An 18,832-nucleotide genomic window follows, 5' to 3' on the forward strand; every position below is an offset into this window, starting at 1 on the left:
GGCAGCAGCGTGTGGGGCGCAGGCTGGTGTCCCACAGGGCAGGGCAGCAGTGGGCAGGGGCACAGGGCCAACCCCACTCCCTGGGCATCGGGGGCTGGGCACTTGTCCAGCCTGGGGCTGGGGCTTTCCCATCGTCCTTACCAGGCACTCGCCGAATCTGCAAAGGGTCTCTGTCCTCACCAGGTTCTCCAGATCGCTCCAATTCAGGAACCTGGCCGCACAAAGCAGTGCATCAAGAGAGACCTGCAGAGAAGTGGAGAGCGGGAGATGAGACCGCAGCCCAGGGCACAGGACCTGCGTCCCTGGACCAAGGCTAGGAGGAGACCGGAGCCCCTGAGATGCCAGGGCAGGAGGCAGCCCAGTCCCTCCCGCGGGGACAGCAGAACCCAGGAGTCCTGACCTTTGCCACGTGCTGGTTGTCATCGTGGCAGTGCAAGAAGAGGGGGAGCAGGCTCTGCACCACGGAGCGCTTCAGGGTCTTTCTTGCGCTGTTGACTGCCAACTCCATCACCTTGGTGAAGACGTGAATGGAGAGCAGCTGCACTTGGCTGATGTCCTGAGAGAAAGGGGAGGAAAAGACCTCAGCACTGGCTGCTGCAGGCCTGCCTGAGAACAGGCCCTGAAATGCACAGGGCACGCTTTCCAGGCAGCACCCAGGGCCTGTTCCTGTGAGGGGTGAGGGGCCTTACGTTGCCGAGGAGTGGCTGGAGCGCCTCAGCCAGCTTCAGGGCAGTGGGTCTGGAGAGCTGGATGTCTGGCTCCCGCAAGTGATCCCAGAGCACAGCCAGGATCATCTGCCACCAGCTCTCCATCTGCATCCCCCAGGAGCTGCACCAGGCTTGGTGTGAGGCTCAGCGTGCTGTCAGCCTGTGTGGAACACAGTGTCGTGCTGTTGAAGCCATCGAGGGCAGCAGCGCCAAGCCCGCTGCGGCGCTGCAGCTCCACGCTGCTGCTGCAGGGCCCAGAGGCCAAAAGCCTGTCCTGAAGGACTCGGGCGGCTGAAGGGTGAGGCAGGAGAGCTGGGAGCAGAAGCCACAGCTGCCTTGCCCAGCCAAACCCAAGTGACTGCCTTGCCCAGCCCCAGGTTGCCAGCAGGGCTTCAGCCACCTATCCCCTTCTCACCATTGATGGATCCTTTCTGAGCACCAGGAGCATCCTGAGTGCCAGGCGATGCCTCTCTGGGCACTTGCTCTGCAGGGGCCTGGCAAGGATGCACAGCACTCTGTCGCCACATTCCCTCATGTCCAAGCAGTCCAGGACCTGAAAGGCACGCAGCAGTGACAGGGCGCCCGGCCGGCAAGAGCCCAGACGTGCACAGGGCTGGCCCCAGACAGCAGCCCAGCACACAGGAACCGTCCCGGGCAGCTGTGGCCATGAGAGGGCAGAGAGCTGGAGGCAGCCGGGCGAGGCAGCACCGGCCATCAGGCTCACCTCCACAAAGAAGGCCATGGCGGGGAGCTCCCAGCGCAGTGCCAACACTGCTGCTTGGCTGAGCAGCTGGAGGAGGTAGCAGCCCATGTGGCGACACAAGGGGCTGGAGACACGGCGCATCTCCCTGTCCGGGGAAAGAGGCACCAGAGAGCCTGAGCTGGCTGGGCAAAGCTCTCCTTTGACAGACTCCCAGCGGCCTGGTCTTTCCCCAGCAGACTGGCAGGGGACGGGAGCGCCTGGGGAGGAGACTCCTCCTCTGCACCCTCCTCTCCCTGCTTTTTGCACTCCTTTCGGCCACCCCTCCACAACAAGGCCCTCTGGCCCACGCCCACGGGCACTGTGCGGGCTGCCCCCTTCCCAGGGCAGAAGGGACTGGGGCAGCGGGGACAAGGAGGTCTCACCTGGCCAGCAGACCCACGGCATAGTGGTGGGTGTCCATGTGGAAGAGCGTGTCCCAGGCAGCCTTGCGATCCATGGCCATCACCACCTCCTCGCACTCCAGACGGAAGAGCAAGGCCTTGATGACGTGCACTGCAAACCTGTGTGCAGAGCAAAGCCCAGGTGACGCTGGCAGGCCTGGCCCCAGCCCCAAGGACATGGCAGGGACCAGGGGACTGGGATGGAGCACCTCTTGGGGTTCCTGGCAAGTCCCTGTTCCTGCCAGCATTGCCTCCAGAAGGTGTCGACCTTCTCTGGCATGGGCTCTGTGCTGATGAAAACGTTGAAGAGCAGAGCCACCAGGAGGCGTGGGGAATTCTCCTTCAATGGCTCTGGGCACTGGAGCCTCTGGAAAATCTCCCAAACCACCCTGGTTGCCTACAAAAGACAAAGGAGCCAGAGAGAGCTCTCAGTGCCCAGATGTGCATGTGGCAGGGCCTGAGCAGGGGAGAGAAAAGACCAGGGGAGAAACAGAGGGAGCAGCTGACCGGGTGCTCCTGACCGTGTCCCTCTGCCACATTTGCAGCCCAGTGCCTGAGGCAGGGAGGGCTGGTGGGGGAGCATGGAGAGCCAGTAAAGAGGCAACGTGGAGGGGAGCAAAGGCCACTTGCAGGAACTCACAGCCAGGCCATAGATGTGCTTGTGGTCCCCATCAGAGGTGAACGTGCAGTAGAGTGGCCACTCCTCCATCACCCTGAGCAGCACTGGCAGCACCTTCTCCGTCATCCTTCCTGACGAGGTGATGGCCCTCCACATGACTGCTGCAGCTCTGCAGGGCCAGAGCTCTGTGTCAGGGGGGTTTTGGCCACAGCTCTGCAAGAGCCCCAGCGCCAGAACCACAGTGCCTCGAGGGGCAGGGAGGGAGCATGGCAGCAGGATGGGGGTCTGAGGTGGCAGGGCTGGGAAACTGAGGGCTCAGAGAGTCCTGGAATTCGGAGTGTGTCTGGCAGAGGCCATGGCACAGGCTCTCCAGGGTGATGGGCTCCAAAGGCTGGTGAGGCCTGAGCCCTGAAGGCAGGTGGAGCCCGTACCTGTCACACGATGGGGCCCAGTGCAGGAGGGTGAGCGCAACATCAGCGGGGTGTTCATCCGTCACCCTCCAAAGGTCACTGAGCAGTCCATCGTCTGGCAGCACATTGGCTGTGAGGGTCTGGTGCAGGTTCCTGACAAAGGCCGGCACCTGGAGGAGGCACAGGGGAGAGCTGGAGAGCTGCCCGAGCCAGCAACTTGGCCATCTTTGCACCACAAGTGCTTCCCTTGCCAGCACGCCGTGCTGGCCTCAAAGGCTGAAGGGGTCGGGCAGAGCCGGCTTGGGGGGCCATCCAATGCTGGCCACAGGCTGCTCACTTCAGCAGGGGCGACTCTCTCGGCAGCAAAGGGCAGGCTGGGAGCATCGGCCGGGCCCTGAGCGGGCGTGGTGTCCGTGTTGGCCGTGCCCTCAGTGGTTGCGGCATCAGCCGTGGCCGTCAGCTCAGGCAGCGCGGTGTCAGGGTCGGTGGTGTCCTGGGTCGGCGCGGTGTCCCGGTTTGCTGGGCCATCGGCCGGCGCGGTGCCGACACCGGGCTTGGCCTTGAGCTGGGTGGGGCTGGCGTCAGGCTGTGCCATCACCTCCGTTGGTGTGGTCTGGGTCCTCCTCCGCCGAACGCTGAAGAATTTCAGCAGCGTCTGCAGGAGAAGGAAGGGCAGGGAAGAGAGGGATGTGCCCTGGCGTGCTCCAGCAGCGCTGCTGGGCTGAGCAGTGACAGCAGGCCCAGCCCAGGTGGGCATGGCTGCAGGTACCTGTGCTGCCCTGCGGAAGCGGCCACGGGCACGGTGCTGCTCTTCTGTCCGCTCCCGGCCTGCATCTGGCAAAGAGTGAGCGCAGTCAGAGCTGAGGGGCTGCGGGAAGGGACGGAGAACCCAGCCCAGGCCTGCGCTCCACAGGCACGGCCAGCCCCGGCATGCCCAGGGCAAGGAGCACGGCCGTGGGGGAAATCAGCCCCAGCCCCTCTTCCCCCCTCCATTTCCATGGGCATGTTCACAAGGGTTGGGCTGACAAGAGGCCCATCCCAGGTTGGCATGACTGTAGCCCCCATGCCTGGGGTCCAGCTCTGCCACTCACCCTCCTGCAGGGCTTGCAACTGCTCCACTTCCTCCGGCTGCCGTTCTGGGGCAGCTCCAGGGCCTGCCTTCTTCTTCCTCCTGGAAGAGCCTGAGCAGGCTGAGGCATCTCCCTGCCATCCCAAGGTTGTGCCGTCAGGGATCTTGCAAGAGAGACACCTGGGAAAAGTCCTGGTGAAAAACTCAAGAAGAATGGCCTCGAGGGCACCTTCCACAGGGACTGGAGACCCCTTGGAAAACCTCTGGGTCACCAGGTCCCTCAGTCTGCCCTTGAGGGCACCCGACAAAGGGACGGGAGACCCCTGGGAAAACCTCCGGGTCACCAGGCCCCTCAGTCTGCCCTTGAGGGCACCCGACAAAGGGACTGGAGACCCTTCAGAAAACCTCCGGGTCTCCAAGTCCCGCTGTCTGGCCTCAAGGGCACCCGACAAAGGGACGGGAGACCCCTGAGAAAACCTCCGGGTCTCCAAGTCCCGCTGTCTGGCCTCAAGGGCACTCGCAAGAGAAAAAATCCTCAGAAAAGGCTCCGGTTCGGCAAGGTCGAGAGTTGGCTGCACGGGGGCTCCGCACAGCACCGCTCTGTCCCGTCCTGTCCCGTCGCGTGCTCTGAGCGCACTGATGGGCTCACAGCACCGCCAGCACCTTTGTCCCCACGTGTCACAAAGGGTCCCTGGTCACCCTTCCCCCTCCCATGGGCGATGACCACCGTGTCACAAAGGGGCCCTGCACACCCTACCACATCCCAGCCCATGGGCCACGGCCACCAGGTCACAAAGGGCCCTGTGACACACTGCCACATGTCCTGGGGCCGCCCCCAACCCCGCCGGTTAACCTCCTGGACATGGGGGAGTGCAGTGACAACACCCTGTGGATGCTTCCAAAGCACCTGCCAGAGGGCAGCCAAATCCAATGTGCACTGATGTCTGTGCTCTTGCAGGGGGCTCTTGTGAGGAGCAGTTGGAGCAATTGCTGGCAATACTTGGCATCTGTCAGAAGGCAGAAGCTGTTGCTCCTTCCTGCAATGATTTTTTCATGGAAATGATAACCTGCAGCACAAAACCTCCCTCAGCTGCTTAGTTTCACAGGACAATTAAATTGGTCAGATATACTGTCAAGTTTCCTTGTGTTCTTTGGACTTTTTTCCTTGCTTTCTGAAGAAGAAGAAAGCAGCCCTGTCTAATGGGTCTGCCGGCTGCTATGCCGTGCCTTGGGCAAGTGAAGAGGATAGGGAGAACTCTGGCATGACAACCTGTTCTGTGTCTCTCCCCACTGGATGCCCCTCCCTTCCCCCATCCCTTTGTGGCAGCAGCAGAAACACCAGGAGAGCCCAGAAGTGGAGTAGCACTTAGGACGGCCACCCAATAAAAACCAGGCACCGTATATGATGATGATCCCACAGTCAGCTTCCTTGTTTCGGACTGCCTAAGAATTTCTTCTTCACACACACACTGCCAACAGAACCTTACATGCCTTTCTATTCTCAACTCCCTATCTGGAGTTTATTGCTAGTCTTCCCACAGAAGTGGATAGTCCCTCCTTGTTTACATCCTTCTCTCACTGGTCAGTTCTGGCACCTTCTCAAGTCTTTCACGGTTCCTGTGAATTCCTCCGGGAAACGGCTTCAAAATGTCAAAGTCCAAATCCTCCTCCTCCTCCTCTGTCTCCTTCACCGGGGGGTCAGCGGACCCGCCGCCTTCCCCAACACAGAAGTGGGAGTCCGAGTTTTACTGAGAAAAGAAAAAACCTCCTGGTACAACACAAAAAGACAGAGGAAATGGTTGACCCACCAAGAGGGGGATCCACCACAAACCAAAGAGGAACTGCTCTCTCTTGAGAATATCTGCCTTGATTTCCCCACGTGGCCCAGGAGAAGAAGTCAAGTGGCAAACCCTCCCCAACCAGCTCAAAAAGAGAGAAAGAGGGACAATGCAAAACCTGGAAAGCTATTTCATCCTGAGGGAGTTTTGCTGCTGAGAGGCTGCTTCCAGGTCCTGGCTTTAGTGGCTGGCACTGGTTTGGGATTTGAGGGGGCTGCAATAGTGGCTGGGATTTGTGGAGCACCTCCAACTTGTGGGGATGGTTGGCAGTGTCTCCTTCTCCTGGGAGTCAGGGAAAAGAGTGGCCCCCTTCTGCTTCTGCCTGTGGTTTTTAAAAGGGGCCACTCCACCCCCTTCCTCAACCCAGGCAAGAAGAAAAACCTTCCCTTTCCAGTGCCTTTCATTTCTCTGACAAACAAAATTCCCCCACCAGTGGTGACGTGGGTTGTGTGGAAGAAACATCGCTACAAACTCTGCCCCTACTCTACCTAGGACATTATCCACCCCATATTCTATACCATCCACATCATCCCCACATTTCAGACCTGACTGCTGCAACTGGAGCAGTCCAGACTCATTGTCGGTGCAATTTCCCCTTGACAGTGGCAGTTTCAGTCAGCAAGCAGTACTAGATATGCAAGCCACCCTCACAGATGGTTCTCACCCAAAATCAAATGCCCCTGAGGCACGCATCGTCTTTCCCCGCTCCTCTGCATTACCCACCACGGGCACCCACCAAGGTCCTTGAGCCAAAGCAATCCCCCTGGTGGGTTTGCTTTTGCCTGAGGCAGGACTGATCCAAACTGTCTTTCCTAGCACGTTTCTCAGAAGCACCACAGGGACTTTGTCTCTGGACCATAAGGCTTCTGATTGGGCAGGGCCAGCTGGACTGGTAGAGCCTCAGGTGTTAAGATTATTTTCCGTTGCCGCTTTACACACGGAAGGACTTTCTGAGGAGGCTCAACATCATTATTTCCAGGAAAGAGTAAGAGAGAACCAAGACAAAATCAGAGCCTTAAAAATGTTTTTCTTTTATGAAAATAAGATTTCCAAAAAAAGAAATACCACTGCATTTATTTGGAAGATTACTTAATATTGTTCTATTTACAAAGTAGAAAGATTACATCTACGGCATGATAAAATAGATTTGGAAAAAAAGTTGTGTCAAGTACCACATAGCTCTGGTCCCAGAGGGTTTCCCAGTAGGGGCTCTCAGCCACCCTGAATTAATGCCAGATTGCTGCATTACTCTTCTGCCTCCATCTGACAGAAAGAGATCAGGCTTTCTGTCCTAGACCTCAGCTTCCTGCAGACACTCTCTACTTCCCCTGTCCATATCTTCTGTCACCACTTTCAGAGACAGCCCAACAAATTCCTGTGATGTTTCTGGACCAGAAACCAAAAAAAAGCACAGGTTACAGTAGGCTAATGGCGGCATTTGAGAGGAAAGTCTTTAGAAATACAGGGGAAAAAAAGTGGAGGAGCAGCAAATTACCTTCTTTTTCCAATAAAATTGTAACCACTTTTTTGTTGTTGTTTGTTTGGAAATCTTGTAGACTGTCTGTTTGGTTTAACTCTCTTCTACAGCAAGTTTGTCTCCTCTTGTTGTCCAAATACACTCCAAGGGTCAAATCCCAGAAGGCAATGATAAAACCCTCACTTGTTTCAACAGTGACCAACTGTTTCACATAACTAAATAGAAATTGTTTGTAAGAACATCTTAAACTTTTAAAATGTGAAACAAAGCAGTTACTGTCCCACAGAGAATGCACAGAACTTCTCTTCTGGGCAAAGAGACGGGCTGGGAACTTTTGACTTTCAGAAAGTGGTGGGAAAAAAAATCTGCCTATTTTTTGACTCTTGCCTGAAGAATTCCAGACAATAATCCTACTGAAGGCAGATATTTCAGAAAATGTTTTAGAGATCTACTGGAGAGTTGATGCTGTAGTGTTACACAGTGAAAACCACAGCCATTTACAGCATCACATGTGTAGGTGCAACTTCGGTAAAAAAAAAAAAAAAAAAAAAGCTTTAAGAAGGCCCAAGAACAAAGTTTTATGATTTTTTTTTTTATTTGAAGGTGGCTAAAGTAGACTGGGAAATTTATGACTGAGAAGTACACATTTGATTTCTGACTTAGATAAATTTGCACATGTGCACTTCTGACCCAAAGGAGTGCAGAATACTTGATTTTTAAATACTGGCTGTTTGTGTTATTTCACAAAGACCAAGTTTTTCTCTTCGCATTTGTTCTAAAACATTTTCCACATTCATGGTGTATTTTTAACTCCCTCTTACTTTATCTTTTCATATAGCTTTTTTCTTGCAAATCAGCCTTCCATAGCTCTCTTGCAGCTGTAGATTTTTCTCAACACTTTTCTCTCTATTGTGTAGTCATTTTTTCATTGTTAGACTTTTTCTTCTCTTTTTAGTTCTTCTATTCTATTTTTGACTGTTGTTTTCAACCTCTGTTAGCCACAATCTCCTTTTTTCTTTCTCTCCTGTCACCATAGCCTCATTTCATCCCCTCCCCACTCTCCTATAATCAGAAGGTGAAAGATCAGCATTACAGACCAACGTTTAGCACCATAGGTCCTGGCACTTCACATCCAAATTTTATTTCACATTCCTGAACTCCTGCTGCTGCCATTGACAAAAGTCTTGAGTTCTAAAGTACTGCTGTAATTAGTACAATAGCTTCCACTGATGTAACAATGTTTGCCTGAACTTGTGGAAAGTCTGAAATACTGGTCTGGATCTTTTGCTCCAAAAATTCAGCCATGTGACCTTCCCGTTGCCCTGCAAGATGGTGAAGAGAAATAATGGTACTTTTTCCTCATAAATGTATGGAGATTATTGGTTTTTACAGTGCTCTGTCTGCGTGAGAGATGATTGCCACTGTCCCTGTATCTGTGGGGTCATACCTATTGTGTCTGATGCCAGGTTGCCTTACTTCTGTCCTGTCCATCTTGGTGCCCTGCTGATCAAACACACACAGGCTCTTCTTTGCCTTGCTTTCTTGAAAACCTCTGTCAGAGGCACACACACAAGTGCCTGAACTAAGAAGAGAGCCAGACTTCATACCAGAGACAAGGCCTATGAAGTAGGCAGAAAATTCGGATGAGAGAAAGGTGGTCAGAGAGAGGTTTTGGTGTGAATGGGAGACAGGTGCTTAAAGGTATGTGTTAATGGATATTTAGTAGACAGTAGATGGTGCTCCAGTATAGCTGTCATTGTTACTATGTTTCATAGAAGCAGCTTTTCTGGACCACTGCCTTTTCTTATCTTTCATACCAGGCCTTGCACAAGTTTGTGAAAAAATAAAAGGAGCAGTGAGACCATCTCTTTGGAGGCCACAGGTTGGGACAGGATGGAAGATTAGGTTTGGCTGGAGACTTAGCCACAGGTGCCAGAGTCAGAATCACTGGGGACTTTTTGTCTGTGGATTGCTACCTTAGCACGAGAGACAATTCCTGCCCTGTATCCCTTTCCTCAGCAATGGGTTCTTAGGTCTACTTAGTCCTAGCTGCCCCAGTTCATACGGTTGGAACTCAGGCACAAGTCTGTGTATTGTGAGAGTAATTTGTGCTTCTGCAAATTACTTCATTGTGATGAACTAGGGAGTCAGCAGACTCATTTCTTTTCCTGCACTTGGGTAGTTGTGATCTGTGTGCTAACAGCAGTGTGATGATATGGCAGTGAGGATGCTTCACCGTGATGTAATTAGTGCACATAGTGGCCCTTCAGACCAGCAGCCAGCTGTGGCTCATTAGAATCTTGGCTGAAGGCTGCGTTTCATTTATGAGCAGTGTTCAGATCTATATATTTGGTTTGCTGGTGCTCATGAAAACAAAGCTCAGCAGCACAGCCAGGCGTCACATGTGGGGTTCTTGGACCAGCTGGTGACACCAGCCAAGTGTTCCAGTGTGGGTGCACAGACCCTGCCATCTCAGCGGTGGGAGACATCCCCTGAAACATATGCTTTCCACTGATGCTCCTGTCAGGGTCACTGGGCTGTCTCTTCCACAGTTGTTTTCCTGTGAGGGAGCAGAGCACTGACCCTTTTGTCCTAAGCTCTTTTCTGTGCCAATGCCTGCCCTGGTGAAGATGGAAAAGCCGCTCTCCTGCTCTTTGCCTTCACCTGCCAAGTGTGATCTCCATACCATGGAGAGACAAAGTGCAGTTTCCAACAGTCCCCTGTAGCCACCACCATGCAGAAGACACAGGAGAAGGGTAAGGCAAGGGAAAGCCCCTGGTTTCTGGCTTTCTAACATACTTGCTTACCCTGTGAGTTGCTGTATGGGAACTGAAGGCCATGTTATCTTAAACCCTGCCCCAAACTCTCTGGCAATCACTCAGCCACAAGCAAAATCAGTGGCAATTCCAACCCTCAGTCTGGGACAATGGTAGGATTATGCAAAATGGTTCATCTTTCCAAAACCGCTCCGACTGCCGGGCTGCCAGGTGTTTTCTGTGGGATCTGAATGCAAGGGGATTTCCTGCACAACTGCAGCCTTGTAACTGCAACCTCAGGGTTCAAAGAGGATTGGGGTTTCTTTTGCTGGAATTTCTCCAGCTGAGATCAGTAATTGAGATGTTCCTTCGCCTGCAGTGGGGCATGCTATGGAGTATCATTAGGTTTATTCTTGATTTGGAAATATAAGAAATTGAGCTGTTCAGGCAAACAGCCAGCATCAACAAATATCAGCATATGCAGCAGATAAAACCAGGCAATCAAGTTGCTAGCTTCTAGGGAAATAGCAGGAATATGTTTGAAACTACCCCTACCCCTTTTAATGGACTTCTAAAAATTATTCCCTTAAGCTGCATTTGGGCGACTTTGAATTCATTGTTAACATCTTTAGAGTGTGCTTGGTTTCCTGGTACAGGAAGTAATAATCCTAAAGCAAACAAATGCCTTAATTAAACCAGCATGAGAAAAGAGACAAGGGTGATGTCATAATATTACATTGAATGGCACTAGAAATATTAATGAAGCAGTAGTCACTAACAAGTACTTTTAAGATGTGGCATCAACATGTATGCAATCAGCCAGGGTTTATACTAAAAAAAAAAACCACAACACATTAAAAGGTAACACTGCAAAATTCCCCAGGGTACTGTGTGCCAGGTGTCTTAGTTGAACAGTACTCTGGTAAAGGGACAAGGACATGAAATAAATTCCTGCTCCACATGAGAAAGTGTAAAAGGAAAGGCATGAGGCATTTCTGAAAAAGGGAATTGCTGAGTGCTGTGCATGGCTGTACTGTGTTGCTCCCTGCCCACTGGGGCATGAATAAGGGACTGGGGAATAACATATTTATTTGGGTATGTTATATTGTATGTGATACCTTAATATATACTGCAAGTACGACCTCATGTACACATATGCACAGATCCTCTGACCTCTGACCTTGGCCCAAGGTAAGTGAGAAATTTCTGACTCAACACTTTCTCAGTCGTAAGCCACCCACCAGTTTATGACCACAGATAAGAAACTGGCTGCAAAAAGTCAAGCAAACTGAGAAGAAAATCAGGCTTAAGGAAGGAAGAGACTACCATGACATTTGTTGGGACTAGGACCTTCAGCAGAGCATCGAGGTCCTGTGCTGGTCTTGTTCAATAGGCTGGCTTGTGCTGCTGATGTGCAACAAATGAAACAATGTAAGACCACGTTTCTTTTCCTGACACTGTGAAGAAATAAGCCACTTACTGGGTTTTGGTTTTTTTCCATAGCTGGTTGTCAGGCATTTAGGAAAATAGCGATTTGTTGGAACAGAACCTAAAGATATATCAGCAGCACTGAGAAGAAGATCTTGACAGGAGGCTTCAGGGAGGCTGACATGTCTTCTCCCTCCCTGCACATGTGGGAGGACAGGAAATATCACCTCCATGGGCAGCAGTAGCTGTGGTTCCCTTACTGTTGCACTCCACCCGTTCCTGCTGGGTCTCATGATTACAAGTCTGCTTTAGTCCGAAAACATCAGAGGTAAAACCTGACTTTTTTTGTTGGCCATGGTGCTTGCTTCCATGGGGCATCAAAAGTGTTTCAGTGAATTCAAACTCTTCCTCTGTTATGAAAGAAAGTAGAAAGTCATGTTAGAAAAGTCAGCTTTTTAATGGTGCGGTGAATCTCAGTTTATTGCTCCGTGTCTAACCCACATGATGTAGGAAACCTTGAGTTCATGCGGTTTGTGTTTATGACACAGTACCAGGGCTCACAGAAGGGCAAACTCACGATCACAGGGATAAGGAAGGAGAGGGGTATGTGCTGCTGTGCTTCAGTCATTTGGACGGCTGTCAGCACTGGGAGGAATCAGATAAGAAACTCTTGAGGAGAGCACAGGCAAACTGAGGCAGCTGGACTGACTGACACTTGAGGATGAGGGCCTGCCCTCCCCACAAGGCTGCCAGTCTCCTTCCCAGGAATACCTCTGACACCAGTCAGTCCTTACCCGTATATCCAACACCTGCCTAAAGATTTGCACTCAGATTGCTACACTGCTGAGGTCTGGCAGAACCTTCTCGGCCGAGGGGAGGCATGAAGGGAGTGCTCAGGGTGCAACACCAGGCTGGTGCAGTTTTGTTACTTCACTGGAAGCTCCACCTGGATTTTGGCAGACAGAAAGAGCTCCCAGGGAGCAAATGAGCATTTCTTTAGAGAGGCAGCACGGCAGAGCTGCGTGTGGTGGCTGGTGGGAGCAGCAGGGCGAGTTCAGCTCCCTTGCAGAGCTGGTGTGCGTCATCCCCCATGATGCACGCTTGCCCTGGCATCCACTCCACCTCGGATCATCCCCTCAGAAAGGCTGTGTGAACTCCACCAACACAGCCTAGGGAATGCCAAAAAAAGCCACAGACTTCTCACTTTGGGACTGAAACAGCATCTGCTGAGTATTTTCTTGATTCTGAATGCTGCAAGGTCTGCAGTTTTTCAACAACTGTTTTACTAGAGGAGGGAAAAGTCTTCAAATCTTTTGGGAAATCTCCGGACAACGATTTCCATTAACATTTTTTGCGGAAGTCTTGAACCCCTCATTGACTAGGATAACATTCCCATAGTGTGTTCCAACTTCTGCAAAAACCATTAACACACACTTCTTTGAGTAGCACAGCTCTGTTGGCTAGGATACAGCATTTGCCATGCAGAGTATCTAACTGGTTCCATATAACTTGAGTGTATCCCAGAAAGGTTGGAAGGGGACTGAAATCTCTTACCATGCTCTACTTTACCTTTAGATATGAGATCAACGTGGGATTTATTTAAATATAAAATGCTGCTTTCTTATCTCACGTTTCAGAAAAAAAGAACCTCAAATGTTGCAGAGCAAACAAAACTAAAGCTCAAGCAAATGTGCCGTGTGTCCTCTGTTCCCTACAGCAAAACAGCAAAAGGATAATAGGCAATTGCAGCTGTGTCCCAAGGGGGTACACAGGCAGAAGGTGAGATTTCAAGTATTGCAGCCAGGTATTCCAGAATGAGTTGTACTTTGGTGGTAAAGATTCTAGAGTTATCACAGATACCCATGAAAAATTATGTAGATACCAAGATATCCAATATGAGGGGCTACTTTTGACAAAATATGCATGCACTCACTTTATTTTTGAAGTTATAAGGGTTTCTGAAGTGAAAAAGGAAAGGGATGGTGGAGTCTGATCACCTCCTCACCCTCACATATTAGTAAGACAGAAAAGGCAGTAGAATGACACAAAAGGGAGCTGTGGGACCATATGACCTATTCTTGGTGGGCCCTGACAGAGGGAAGTGAAATAAAATATACATATTTCTATTTATAGACATACCATGAATGTTGCAATTGTTAAGAACTTTCCCTTATGGCAACAAATCATTGCCTTTGCAAATGTTTTGTGTCACCTTAGATACATCAGTTGTTCCTGAAATTCAGTGCAGATTCACTGGATTCCCGAAAGCCTCTAACAAGAAATAAGCCTGATATAAACTCACAAATGGAAATTACAAATCTTTTTGCTCTGGAACCCCTCACCTGGGATTCACAGTAGTGAACTTGATGCTGTAACAAACAGTTTAACATTGGCAATTCACAAAAAAACATTACTTAGTTGACTCCACTAGAATCCATTCGTTGTGTCTTGGCTGTTGGATCTGTTACAGAGAGGCATTGTATTTTTCATCCTCGATGGAATTTACTCACTATCTACATATAGAGATACAGTACCTCCATACTTTTTAGTGATTTTAACACTGTTCTCATATTTGTTTTTAAACTTAGCAAGGTGGTGCTAAATGTTTTGTGGACTACATGCAGCCTGCCCATGTAACTTCCTTCCTTTCACTTGTGTACACCTATAATCACATATGTTTTACTTAAACCAATTAGTTTGATGAAACTCATTAAAAATAAATTAGATTGTTGTCTACTAGCTTACTTACTTTTCTAATCCAAACACAATAACAAGAGGCAAATTGAAATCAGATACAATTTTGACGGAGGTTTACAGACCAGATTTAAGAGCAACAGAAAATAAAAACATAAAGAATAATGGCATGAGTTGCACTGACTTCTCTTATTTCTTAATTATAAGATCTGATTCAATACGGATGTCACATGTATAAACCCAGAGAAGTTTTATTAAAGTCAAAATACCAGAAGCTTTTTATTGTTCTTCCGTCAGTTATTCTTTGGAGTTGAAATGTTTTCTTTATGTACAAGGCAACTTTCACATTATCAATAACTGCCTGCTTTGCACAAGCAATTAGGATAATGTCTGGGAGTGCTGTTAAAGGCCACACTCATCTCTTGGAGAAATTAATTTAATTTATTACTGTCAGTCTGTTGAAATCTGTGAAGCAATGAACTATGCATTATGTACTCTCCAGCATTCTACAAGCAGATTGCATTTCCATTAGGGATTATATGGGGTGATTAAGCCTTCCACAAGTTATACTTTTAGAAGCAGTAATTTTTCAATTTTGGAGTAATGTAATATGTGATCAGCTCACCACTCGCTTCACACAGCCTCGCTGCTTTCTCTTGCCCATCTCTGGTTAGTTTCTGGATGGGACTGCTGACAGGGTAATGACACATGCCCTCCTACATTACCATCATGCTTGTGAAATCTCTTATACTCTCTGGGGACAGGGAGGTGCAAGCAGCAAAACCGAAATCTTCCAGCAATGCATCGTTGAGCTTTGCCCTCAAAGGCTGTAAATCCTGAAAACTACCAGTCTCTGTGAGGAACTGGGGTCCATTCAGACACAGTCTGATTAGTGGGACACAGTTTTAATTAATCCTGCTGCAAAATGTTTCTCTCACAGGTGATTTCTAAACCCCTAGAAATAAGCTTCGTATGTGTTGCAACAGGCACAAGACTGGTGAACACGAGAGGATGTGACACCACCTGAGCACATGAGAAATTTGCCAAGAAAGAAACAGATAGGAGCTGAAACTGTGGCTCAGTTCCCCCAGAAATACAACCAAGAACAGTGATTTGCCCTGTGAGACATCAGGGATGAGCTCTCGGGGATATTTTGCGAGCTGTCCACACTGCTTTCACTCTGCCCCTTTCCCTGCCCCTTCTCTATTTTCCTGTTTTGAGAGAGGCAAAACACCAAATTTCAGCACCTATCCTCATTGCCTTCTGGGGCAACCTCTCTTCACATACCAGGCTCTGATTTAAACGAAGGTGTAAGCAAAGGAAAAAAAAGTAATGTTTGCTGCACATATGGAGGAGCCAAAGTAGAAGGAAGAGGTGAAAGAACACAGTCTGGCAGGGCTCTGGTTGAGACTTACAGGTGTGTTGTCTAAAAGGCAAGATCAGACCTTTAAAAATTAATTCTGGACAATAACAGTTTAGATATGAGTCATCAGGGTGATACCATGAACTATAGGTCCAGCAATATGATTATTATATTAATATCAACTGTCAAAATCAATGGGAAAAAGTAAAGACTCAAGAAAAACCTCAGCAGTTTAATCCAATCCATGTTCAATACAATCTGATAGTGGGGTATTGAGGAAGACATGTCAAACAGAGAGACCAAATGGAGGAATGATGTAAAGAGATCATGAATTAGGGGAAAAAAAGGAATATTTGTGAGCCACTTGTGACTGACACTCACTAGTTAATCACGTAAGCGGATCAATCAATTCAAAGAAAGATGAAAGGTCAAGGGCATAGATGTTAATGGGAAAAAATATTGAAGGACAGGCTAGAACACAGAAGGAGGGATCCTCTACAGTTTACAGCAGAACTAAGAAGAGCCAGGAGAAGACATCTGCTTTGAGTGAAAACTGTGTTGGAAGTTCTCCCATCATATCCACACGGACAGATCGTATTATAAAGTCTACAAAAACCCACACATCTTCCTGACTTATTTCTCTCACACTTTTTTCCCAAAATAATGCAAGTTTTGTTTCCTGGAACCCTTATAATGTTTGGTAGAAGTGGATTTTTTCAACGTACCCACTGGTGGCCGAAAACTCTTGAAATTTGCTGGTATCAGTAGAAAATTCCTATTAATGGCGTGGGAGCAGATGTGTCAACATGGAGGGTTGTTACAAGCCCCAGCTCATGCATGCCTATCTCATTATCACAGAAACACCAAACTGAATGTTATTACTGAATTTTTTTAATCAGTGTGGCGTGGAGAATACAGAGCAATAAAACCCTACTGCCCCAGTTAAACTAGCGGAATCATGAAGGCCTTGGTGTGAGGATTTCAGTGACAGATTACACGTTTATGCAGCTGGTGGGTCTCTGTCCTCTCTTACAGATCCGTGGCTCTCTAAGAGAACCACTCAAAGCCTGTGGAAACCAAGATGACTCTTTTTACTGCCTTCAGCTCGGGCCTTGTTTTCACTGATATAAAAGCAGCAGCTGGCAAGCATATGTAAACTCTTGTAAATTGTCAAGAACTGGAAGTGAGCTCAGAAAACCAGGTGAATTATATTGTACACTGAAACACTCTGTGCTGATTCGTAAAGGCAAGCCAGTCAGAGCTGCATACATGCTTTTGCTTACCAGGGAAATAATTAAAAACAGGCTGCAGCATCTGCTGAATTCTGTTACCGAAGAGTTCATGCTTTCAGTCCTCAGCATATCCTGCATTCATGGGAAGAAGTTATTCAAAACAGGAAAGTATTCTTTCTCACATAATTATGGTGACAGAGAAGTACATTTGTTTAGTTTTGTTTCCTTCTGAAAGCTGTTCTACTCACTTTAATATTAATGTTCTAAATATTGTCACTTCTTCCAGTCTTTCATAATGTGTTAGTAACACATTCTTTCCTAAATCACAAGTCATGATAAAATCATGATAAATTAGCTTCCAGTTCACACCATGCAAGAAACTGTATGTTCCAGCTCTCAGCAACACAGAAATAAGCTGTGTGGCTCTTAGAGGACAAAAAGTCCTCCATTTCTTGGGAAATTCTTCTCTTCATTATGATGGTGAGCACTTCAGTCTGTTGCCTGCTGAGAAAATTGTTATTCCTCACACAACATAAATCTTGCAGTACTTACAGTGTCACCTTGACCAAAAACTAAATATTGCCTCAATCAATCTACAGGACTTTAAACGCTGTACTTTGGTTATGCTGATCTCTGTTTCGCTGTGGTAATGCATTTACCATAGAAACTTTTGGTGTTAGTCTTTCTTGGGCCTCAATTGCCTTTGGTGTAGCTGTTGTAAAGTCAAGTGAGTAGTGGGCAGCCTTCACAAACCTCCATGCCCAAGACCACTCAGCATCAAGCAGGCCCGAGTGGCTTAGACTGGATGTGCATTTTTTTGTGCCAAAATGTCCCTGGAATACTTGCAGGACCTACTGTCCTGAGAAGCTCTTACCAAGCAGAGTCACTGGGAGAGGTTTTGTCAAAGTGTGGAGTTTTCCTGGAGCTCCACTTAGCTGAAATGTGGCTGAAGCATCTGTGAACTGACTGGTGCTTACCCCAGCTCTTCCCACACTGATCTTCTCTGACATTCTCTGAGTGTTTTGCTGAAGACTTCATGACAGTTATTTGCAAATTATACTATTAAAGGCCAAATCGTTGTAGCAGATAAGTAGACTGGCAAATATCAACAGCAGCTGTTAGAAAGGTTGGTTAAATTCTGTGCCCTTTTGGGCATTCATCAACTGGATGCTATGTTTCTATAAATCCTTGTGATGTTTTGCTCTGTAATTATGCTTACATTGTGTACTTTGCAGTAGGTGCCTGGATCTGAGACCTCCCAGTTCACTCGTGAATGTTACAAACACAAATTCAATAGTGTGGAAATTATTTAACAGTTTCACCTCTACTAGGTGGGGGAAAAAAAAAAAAAAAAAAAAAAGACCTGAGATGTTGGGCTCTTTCAAGTACATTTTAGTAGCTCATCTCACCATTATCTTATCAGTCAGCAATCACTGACAGCCATTATGATGGTAACCATATATCTCTTGCTTTAAAACAGCATTTAAGGAAATCTTCAAGAACCTTTATTGAAGAAGCTGTCTCTCTAGGCACATGATTTTTTTTTTTTTTTCCAAATTACATGAAAACCTCACCATAAGAAGTTGTGGAGCTTTTAAATAGCAGATGGTCCAACATGATTTGTTATTGACTAAGTGCATCCATGAATCCTAAAATACATATAAAAGCACACGGCCCTTTGGTTAAAGTACAAATATAACCCATGAACTTATCTCACTGTTCAAGCAGCATTTGATGTCTACTAAACAACAGATGTTGAAACATATGGAGACATGGCTAAAGGCCGCAAAAATATAAATAATCCTCAAATTTTTCTGTTATTCTTTAACTATATTGGTTCCACCTGACACACTGAAAATGTCTGTTTGGACAACATAGGGAAACCTGGATCCCTAGTGTCAGCCATGTGAAGAGACAACAGTGCAAGTTGTCACCAGGAAGAAGTAAAACAGGGACCTAAGAAGGAAAAGAGAATAGGAATCATGTACTTGGGAAGAAGAGGCATGACATGGGCCTTGGGAAGGATGAACAAGAAACAGACTGAACAGAAAAAATGACGTAACAAGAGTTAGTGAGAACACAAATTTAAAGACCAG

The 18,832-nt window shown here is 48.1% G+C and overlaps 1 protein-coding gene across 1 annotated transcript in view; it reads right to left on the reverse strand.

The window, feature by feature from the left end:
• The window catches only part of LOC126647030 (uncharacterized), a 43,177-nt gene that overhangs the window by 1,114 nt on the left and 23,231 nt on the right, over window positions 1-18,832 (reverse strand). Inside the window, 12 exon segments of the mRNA XM_050328882.1 lie at window positions 142-243; window positions 401-556; window positions 690-797; window positions 799-867; window positions 1,123-1,555; window positions 1,833-1,991; window positions 2,084-2,247; window positions 2,491-2,638; window positions 2,901-3,049; window positions 3,217-3,713; window positions 3,971-4,611; window positions 5,515-5,662. Coding sequence (XP_050184839.1) covers window positions 142-243; window positions 401-556; window positions 690-797; window positions 799-867; window positions 1,123-1,555; window positions 1,833-1,991; window positions 2,084-2,247; window positions 2,491-2,638; window positions 2,901-3,049; window positions 3,217-3,713; window positions 3,971-4,611; window positions 5,515-5,662 — 2,774 coding nt within the window.

The sequence above is a fragment of the Myiozetetes cayanensis genome, unplaced genomic scaffold, assembly GCF_022539395.1.
Source record: "Myiozetetes cayanensis isolate MyiCay16 unplaced genomic scaffold, myiCay2020 scf4, whole genome shotgun sequence".
Classification (NCBI taxonomy): domain Eukaryota; kingdom Metazoa; phylum Chordata; class Aves; order Passeriformes; family Tyrannidae; genus Myiozetetes; species Myiozetetes cayanensis.